The sequence below is a fragment of the Trypanosoma cruzi genome, genomic scaffold, assembly GCF_000209065.1.
Source record: "Trypanosoma cruzi strain CL Brener 1047053517165 genomic scaffold, whole genome shotgun sequence".
In the NCBI taxonomy this organism is placed as follows: domain Eukaryota; phylum Euglenozoa; class Kinetoplastea; order Trypanosomatida; family Trypanosomatidae; genus Trypanosoma; species Trypanosoma cruzi.
The window spans coordinates 13,757-23,010 of record NW_001849299.1 but is presented as its reverse complement, the minus strand read 5'-3'; the positions used below and the strand labels follow the sequence as shown (position 1 = coordinate 23,010).

The 9,254-nt window shown below is 52.6% G+C and overlaps 1 protein-coding gene and 1 pseudogene across 1 annotated transcript, besides 3 other annotated features; both read right to left on the bottom strand.

Annotated features, from left to right (window-relative positions):
• Window positions 1–9,254: a sequence feature (areas not merged during assembly with more than two copies in the genome that could not be assigned to a particular haplotype).
• On the bottom strand, window positions 4–2,433 carry Tc00.1047053509187.20 (annotated as a pseudogene).
• Window positions 5,358–5,386: a sequence feature (AT_rich).
• Window positions 5,417–5,485: a sequence feature (T-rich).
• Window positions 6,479–8,746, bottom strand: Tc00.1047053509187.10 (trans-sialidase, putative; the record flags this gene model as incomplete). The annotated part of the gene is made up of 1 exon (XM_800804.1): window positions 6,479–8,746. One exon carries the CDS (start codon window positions 8,744–8,746, stop codon window positions 6,479–6,481), a length of 2,268 nt encoding a protein of 755 aa, XP_805897.1.

The following is a 9,254-nucleotide window of genomic DNA, read 5'->3' as shown; positions in this document are numbered from 1 at the left end:
GGATAATTCCTCCTAACTATTAAAATATGCCGCCAGGCACTCAGTGAACTGCCTCACAGTGCTGGCGGTGGTGTGGTGCCCACCCGCCGTAGTCATCTGCAGCCCAACCAGCGTCTTCCGCGACAAATCAACAAAGAAAAAGCCGTCCACCAGCGGAAAGTTTTCGACCGCCGGTATGTACAGCACCCCGTACTCCATCGGAATCCTCTCGACACCGCCTTGCAGTCCCGCTATTCCAACGGTGCGAGTGGGGTACCCTTGATGGTTTACCCTCAGCACTGATTCCTGTTCTTCACCACGTTGTGGTGACCTCAGCTCATTGAGTCCCTTTACTAGTGCACCGACAAACTCCCCATACATGAAGGCGCGCAAACCTAATTGTTCGAGAGCTCGGGAAGCAAGAGCACCATGCGATCCCAATATTATCAACAAAAGATCCTTCGTGGCAATGGCTTTGCCAAACAGTCCGCAGTTCGAAACCCAATATCAGCACATATCGATGCGTTCAGGAATACCTCAGCACCTTCATCTGTTCTTGCCCGGAAGTTCTTCACAAGTTTGTGAGACGGATCCTCGGAATACAATTTTTCCTCTCCTCTCAGGGTAAAGTACTTTCCTTGATCCCCAATATTGATCCATTCCAAGGCCCTCATAACACCTTGCGTGCGTTTTCCATATTCATCCGCATCGAAGATATGCTGTGGAATCGGCCCCAGTTTTTCTATGCGTTTTTTGACCTTCTTCCAGTATTCCGCTTGCTTATCTGGATCCAGACCTCGCTTTATCCATGCACACATCGCCTTCACATCCATCTTGTCGGGGCACTTCACGATGACTCGCGCGGCTCGTAGTTGCTTCGCCCACTCATCACAGTTGTTTGCCTTTGGGAATGACACCGCAATCATGCCCCTTCCGGAAGTGGGCGCAAAATGTCTCGGTGGCGGCGTTCCCTCCGTTGCCACATCGTAGATAATATACGCATTCCTCCCATGGCCCCTCAGACTTTTCAACTCCGAGATGCATATGTCCTCATCGCTCTATCTTGTCACCGCTCTGGTGGTCTTGTCAGGCACGTACGCATCTCCTCCACCAAAACAGTGGACCACCACTTGGAGTTTCTCGACATCGCAGTGCAGCAGTTGGTAGAGGAGGTACGAGCCGGCAGCCACCGATTTCCCGATCCCGGGCGTCCCAATCAACACACGTCGCTTGGGCGTAAAGTCGGTCTCACCGTGAGGGCTGAACCACGCGGTTAGATCGCCCCTGACGATCTGCCACACTCGATCCACCTCACAGTTTACAAAAATGTCTTTGGGAAGATCCTGTATCGTATTCCACGAACACGGCCATCCCTTCTCCGAGGCGAGCACCATCAGCCTGAGACGCTGCACCGAATTGCTGCACAGCGTCATTCTTTTCGATAGCGTCGTCAGCTTTCTTGTACGTCCATGACTGTTCTGGCTTCCCCTCATGCACCCCCATTCCCATCCCCGTTTTCTTTCGCTCCACGCCGTCCGGAAGTTCCACCGCATGGCTCCGTCTCGCATTGTGCACAGACTCGTAGCATCCCTCCAGTTTCTCCGGTGCGCTCGTCGTCGTTGGGTTCCTCGCCTCCTCGGCAGCTGCATCCAAGAAATGTTTGGTGGAGTTATGAACAGTTGCTTTTACCTCCGCAGCAGCTAATGACCACCCCGGTGGATTGTTGACACCCTTATCGCATAGCTTGCGTATATCCTCATCGAGGATCAATTCACCCTTCACAGCTCGCTTCATACTCAAATAATGACCTGATGCCTGTATTTCGTTCAATGCTCCTTTATCACGGATATACTTCGTGGGGTCCTTGAAAAACTCTTCCAGCAATACATCCCCATTGGTGTCCACAATGCCCCTGCCGTCCAGTTCCCTCGTAAGATAGTCGCTCAGCTTCATTTCATTGACGCGAGCTCTTCCTTTAAACAGTACACCATCGATATTAGTGGAAATGGTAAATTTCATGTCTTGCGTTCGTCTTAGCCTTTCCTCTGCCTCCCGCCTCGCTTCCGTCAGTACCTGCGTGAGTACTCCGTTTGGTATTCCCCTTGCAAGAGGAGTGATCGTATGCTTTTCTTTCATAGTCCTACGTTGCCCAAGAGAGAGCACACCTTCGTGAAGCGGCTTAGTAATGGCCTCCAGCGCTTGGTGCGCAGTTAAGTTAAGAATTTCTTCAAGAAGCCGCTGGTCTTGTACGCAATCATCCGGCTCCTGAACAAACACCTCCATCGTCACATTGTAGTCTTTCATCAACGGCCGCCCTGCCGCCAACATAATTCCAAAGGAAATCACTCAGCATCATGTTGGTGCTGCTAGTGTTTCCCTCCTGCAGGATTTCCTCTACGGTGCTGCTCATGGTCCACCGCGGCCACACTTCACTCCCCGCCACACGTCGAGCTGCAGCGTCGGAACCATCACCAGAGCCGCTGCAAGGCGCCACCACAACACCCGTGCGGTGAAGCATCCCAGTCGCACCGCCCAACTGCGGCCAGCAGGCGCCGCTGGCTCCAAAGGACACTCGCGGCTGCTTCGTCCCGCTGTCCCAATGGCGTTGGGCGTGGCACTCGCACGGCGGGGCTGTCGGTGCGCCATGCAGCCGCACTGCAACGCCTGTCGGTGAAGCAGTCGAGGCCCACCGCCCCCGAAGCAACACGAGGCGTGCAACCAACCCCAACATACCGCCACACTATCGCCCTTTTTTATTTTGTTTTATCCACGTTGTCCGTCGCTTTGCCCCATCACCGACACAAAAAATAAGTGCACACCTTCACAAAAGAAAAATAAAGGAGGCACGATCCCACCGTCCCGCCGCGGATCAACACTCTCCTCCACCCACCACCATTGCCGCACAGAAAACCGCAGTCACATCGCAGAGGCAACACCACAGCGTGCACCACACAATCGTGCAGTGAACGATGGGCGAGACGCAGCCATGCATCGCCCCGCTCCATTTTACCACCAATCAGGTTTTGTTTGCCCGCAAAAAGTAGCAAACACAATCAGAGTGCACACAAACCCAACCACCCCCTCACTCGCTGAAGCACATTATTCGCATGGAGTGACAACATTTGGGGACAAACCAGCAGTAGCTGGCTGCATGGAATTTCCCTTCCAACCCCGCAAAGAGACGCAACAACTCTGCGGAGTCAAAGTGGCAGCCCCTCGGTGCTGCCCGCAGTTCACATAGCAGGAAGAATTCCACGCACGCATAGTTCCGGACACCTCGCTGTCTGAGTGCCCAACAGAACATGTGAAAAATACCTGCGCGCAAGATGCAATTAAATACGTGAAAAAGTCGGCCTGCTTTCTCCGATGGCGTTGGCGAGCAGTCCCACACAATCCAATCAAGGTGGCACGCCGGACAGAATGGCGTCCGTCAATCAATAAAAAAATGCGACACTGAAAAGGAGCAGAGAAGAGGTGGCGCATGCGATTGTCAGTGACAACCGTAAGCAATCCCGCCAGCACCAACTGAGGTGCCGAGGAGCACGTTTGTGTATAACTTGCCGTCAGGCAGAGAGGATAAATAAAACAAAAGGGCAGCAAACCCTCTCGTTCAATGTCTCCTGACCGCGGCACCAGAATCAAAATACCATGGACGATAAGAGCGGCAACGCCTTCTCCAAAACATCTTGTCAAGAAGCCGCAGGATCTCAGGAAGAGAAGAAGGCAGCGGCGGCAGCCACAGCGGGGAAGGCAATAAAACGGCTGGCAGGCACCTTCACGTCGACGTGCACACCACATCCGAGTGGGCTGGGAGCACTGATCGAACCGCTCGGAAACACACGCATCAAATCCGCAAAACAAAGTCGCGGTGAATCGACAGGAACCCCCCGCCCAAAACAAATTTAAAAAGCAGCGTTTTTCAAGGGGGATCCGCTTTTCCGACGGCGGCACGGACGCCTAGCAGGAATTTCTTGCAAATCTCCCTTCGCAGGTCCGCAAGAAAACGCAGCGGAATATAAAGAGAGCGCAACGACGCAAAAAAAAAAAATAATCCTCCTAACCGACCAGGTGGCAGGCCGCCCTCGCGCAAGTGGACAAGACACAGCTTCACTCCGGTCTTGTCGTGGTGGTCGTCTCGCAACATTTTTTTCATTTTCTTCGCAGTGCACATCCCCCCCCAACACACACACATCAGTTGTTCGGGCCATGTTCCTGCGGCCAAACATCGCGCTGCTGGATCCCGCGGCACAGTCCTCGGCACAGAAGTGAGGGGAGGAAGAGGGACCGCAGGAGGTGCGAGCAAATCCGAATTCGGTGGCGGTCGCTGCAGTGAAGATTGACGTCCCACGCGGTGTCCCTTTTCTAGGTCCGGTCCTCACCGTGCCATGCTCCCAGCGTGCGGTGTGCCGGCCGCTCCGAACATCCACACGTGCTTGCGTCTCACCGTCGCTCCCAGCCCCGTTCGTTGGCTGCATCAGGGATGCCGCCATCCGGAGACGGGCATAAGGACGTTGCATCCAACAAAAACCTCAGAGGCACCCGCTGGGCCAACGACAACCGTCACTGCGGGATGTGTGACCCTTCCGTCGCTCACCTCAAATCGCACTTCTACACCTCCTCGAGCAGCAGCAGCAGCATAAATACACCGGTCCACTAGGGGCCGTCACCAGCCATTGCAGGAAGACCACTGTGCCTCAGTGCCATGAAACCCGAATTGCATTGACGGGCCACTTCGGAAAATCCTGTCGCATCCTCCCCCAATTATGCAGAAACACATCCGTCGTGCATGTGTCCATCGCAGCCAAATGAATCCGGTCCAAATACCCTCCAAATCAAATTCCCCTTTCCTCAAGCCATTCCCTCATTCCATACGCCCTGACCCTCATCCGCACGTGCCCGCTCACACAAACCGCCATAGACAGATGGTGGCCGCCCAACGCTCCGGAAAAACAAGCCCAGCACGCACGCGCACAATAAATGGCATGCGCAAATGCACGGCACAACGGCGGAGAAGCGCACACCGAAAGGATGCCGCCCTCCACAGCAGTCGCAGCCCACCGCGCGCATCACACCCGCAGGAAGAGTGACTCGCGGTGCGCGCTCCCTCTCTCCTCCTTCCCTTCATCCCCACGGAGGAAGCAGCAGCCACCCGCAACCGCCAGCACACGCTACAAAAGAAGCATCCAAATCTACTGCAATGACCATTCTGTGTGGTTGTGTGTGCCTGCAGGCACACGAAGCAAATAAGTAAAAGCAGGAGCGGAGCATGTGAAGGGACGCACAAACAAAACCGTACAGCAGAAGCGCATGGCGGAAATAGAGAGAAAAAGACTGCTCAAGCTCATGATATTGCACTGCAGACAAAGCAGCGACAATTCATAAAAATTTATTAAAATTAAAAAAAATTCATCTTCACCCTTCCACACCTCACACTTTGAAAAAAAGAAAAAAATGAAAAAAAAAGGAAAAAAAAAAAGAAATGAAAATGAAAAAAAGAAAAAAAAAATGTCGTCCTCTATTACAGCTATACCCAAATAATAATAAAAAGAAAAAGAAAAAAACACAAAACTCCACCTAACTACCATGTTGTTCCAGAAACTGTCTGCATATTTTGTCCGAAAAGAAAATTAAATATTTAAATGTCTTTCAACGTCTGACCCTCCATGTTTCCGCACATCGTTTATATTTCATGGGTCATCTGCGTGTTGCTGCTCCCCTCAGCCCTTTCATCGGCGCGTGAGTGCGGCCCGCAGAGCACAGTCACTCGTGTGTGTGGGGACTGAGAGAATCACGCATACATGACGGGAGTCGCGTCTCTCCATCGGGAGAGTGAGCGCAGCAAAAAAAAAAAAAACACGGCGGCAGGGTGTGGCGTGTGTGTGTGGCGCTGCGAGTGTCTGCCCGCCCTGGCCGCAAAAAAAACAAAACAAGAGGGAAAGAAATGTGTGCTCCGCCCCACAGGCCCTCGTCGCACGCCCACATGCCACGGCTCCCTCAGCGCGCCGTTCGTCGCGGCCCCTCCTCATGCGTGCAGCAGGCGAGGCGCACAGGGCCGTCGTCATGAGCGTGTCGGTGGGTGTGCGAGTGGAGCAGTTGGGCGGGAAACACACGGCACCCCTCACAGGAAGAGTGCAGAAGAAACAATTAAAGAGGGAAGAGTAGAAAAGAAAAAAACGTCCATAGTGATTGCCCCAAAAGCAAAAGGAAAGAAGGAGTGGAGCAAAAAAAAAAAACTTAAAGATTTTTAAAAGCAAACAAAAATGATTAAAAACAAACATAAAAAACATACGAAATTATACTCCGAAAAAAAGAGAAAAAATTAAAAGCCGAAAAAAAAAACGCTTATGATGGTTTCCCTAAAGCTGCAAGAAAAAATGGAAAACATTAAAAGAAAACAAAAACAAATTATTCTCTGCGTAGTAAAATTTATCCCTAGCGGTGTGTGTGTGTCGCTGCAGAGAAGAGGGCACAAGTGCTCCACACTGAGGCCGCACACTCCTCACGCAGCCGCAAACCCCCACAGCCCCAGCAGAAGAAGCAGCGGCAGCAGTCCGATCCCAAAAGAATTCAAGCCCACCACAGCCGCATGTTCTCTGGCGGAAGCTCCCTCCAGAGCTGCCCACCCCGCCAGTGATTCCCCTGGGCCATTCAAAGTGTGGGCCTTGTCCTTGATTGCACGCATCTCAGTGGGATTCAGTGGGCGGTTGTACAGAAAGACGTTCTTCACCGTCACCTTAGTTTTCTGGCCGGCATCCTCACCGCACGCACCAAAGCAAAAGCGTACAAGCTCAAGTGGCGCCTCACCTTTTAACGGCAATTCTTCCTCCCCCAGCGACTGGCCATCAATGTACACAGAGATCTTTTTGCCTTGCAGCATGAGTGCCACTTGGTATCCCTTCTTCGGCTCCCAACGGCCGCTCTGTTTTGTTGTCTTGCCTTTGAGCCCCGTCCCCCACGTCTTATCCGCCGTATACGACAGTCCCATGGTATGATTGGAATTAGTGTCCGCCAACGTCGCAGTCAGTAGAGGTGTGTTTCCACTCGGAGTCTCTTCGATGGTCACCAACGCCACAAGTGTGAAGTTGTGGCTCAAGGATACATGACGCACATTATTAACCCGAGTGTTCACGGACCATGATACCCTGGAGCTAGGCTCCGTCAATTGAGATCCATATTTGGCCTTACTTCCTTTCGTCACCGTCGCATTCAGACAAAGGTACTCGTCGATCCACGTGCCATTGCTGGCCGCATCGGACAATACTGCCACCAAACCCGCCGTGGGTATGGCCAATTTGGAGAAGAAGGCGTCCTTTTTTGCCCACGTACTGAGGACGGACTTGATTGTACTCAGTTCCCCCGTCAGACGAGAAAGCGACATGACACTGCTTTTATAATCGCCCCTCCGTTGTAAAAGATGCAAATTTCCATCCGAGTACAGCAGGGTGCTGGCAAGCTCCCACCTCACATCATCCTCCATGGAAACAGGTCCAACATAAAAAGAGCGGTTGTTGTCCGTGACCCAAAGATAGAGCGCTCTTTCCGCTTCACCCCCCGACGCATACCCTCGCTGGGTGTACAGCATGACCTTCTTTTCCTCAATGGCCGCGGTGATGAGGGCATCCACGTGCAAGCTCAGATCCCAAATGGCTGCCGATTTTGATTTGGTCCACACGCCTGGGAGTCTCCCGATGGTCCCCGTCCACGTTGTCCCCATGTCACGCGACTCGTACACCCTCTGGCCGTCCTCGCAATCAACAATCATGAGAAGTGATCCCTCCCATTCGGTGACGCGGGAGTTAGAGCATTTCGCAGGAGACGTTCCATTCGAAAGCATCCAGTTTGCGCCGCTGTCCGTCGAATAAATGATCATGGAGTAATCGTCATTATCACTAAACGCAACCACGGGAAACACAAGCGTGCCACCCTCCATCAGAACACCCAAGCCACCAGAAGGAAAAACCCTCTCAAATTTAAGTTTGTAAAAAGCAGCAGAAGTATTCAGGCCTGACAGCGATTTGGGGTCGTCCCAGCTGATCCGTTCACTCGGCTTGCCACCCGTAGAATTCGTGGCAGTACCCACAACCAGTTTCAGATGCAAGCTGTCCAAAATTATACTCTCATGTTCATTGAAAAATTCAAAGCCTCCCAAAAGAAATACCTTGTTGCCCTTCGTGGTTGTTGTGGGGCGGTGCATACCACCCAAACGTTTCTGTCCATCCGCTGCAGTAAGCACGATGTGTGCCCTCCATGAGCTTTGATTGACCTTGTCAACAAGAGTGGTCCAGTTCCACGCAGAGTCAATGTACCCCGCAACAACATCAGAGTAAAAGGGCGTAATTAATTCGGCACCGTCTTTTTGGGCGTTCGTGTAAACTTTGGCGTTTGTGTGGCCTTCGGCAAAAGCAGCAATTACTCCACCAGCACTGACAAGAGATGGTGAAACAAATGAATCCAACTTTGTCTCTGGAGACGTCGTACCTTTCGGCAGCACCTGCGTCTTCTGCGGCACAAATAAATCAACCCTCTGCAGCTTCCGAAAATTCCTTAAAACACTCTTCCCATTATTCCCTCCAGCGGCCGCAGCTCCACAGGTGCCGCAGCACATCATCATAACAAGGAGCAGCACCGCGGAAGTAAACACATGCCGGGACATGTTAGGCCTCCGATGCTCACCCTCTCTTCCTTTCCTCCTCCTTCCGCTGGATCCGGTCACGCGGCGACGGTTGTGTTTATTGGGTGCCTTCACTGCAGCAACACGTGAGAGCATGTAAATATGTGTGTGTGGGCGGTGTGTGTGTGTGCTGCTGTTGGTCCTTTCAGTGCCTTAGAATTTCACAGTGGCGATTAGCGTTTGTTTGCTTTCCTTCCTAGCGTGTGTCTGTGCTCAACAAGTGGAGAAAGAAAAAGGCGGCAATACATCAGACACGTCCGTGGGGAGCAAAGCAGAGCACCCATGCAAAGAGCGGGACACAAGAGAATCCGGAAGGAACAGCGGGGAGCACCATCGCCTACACCAGCCCTCACACACACACACACACCATTGCAGTGCTGCCAGACCGCGCGTGGAAGGATTTGGTCCTCCACACAACAAATGCACAAGACAGCAGTCACCCACCGCGCAGAAAGAAAAAGAGACACACCGCCACCGCCTCCGGCTCAATCACGCTGCAAACAGGATACGGCCACAGCCCTGCAGAAAACACACAACGCTTACAGAGCCAGCAATTGCACAAAGAGCCACACGCGCAGGCGGATCCTTATCCACCCATGAAGCG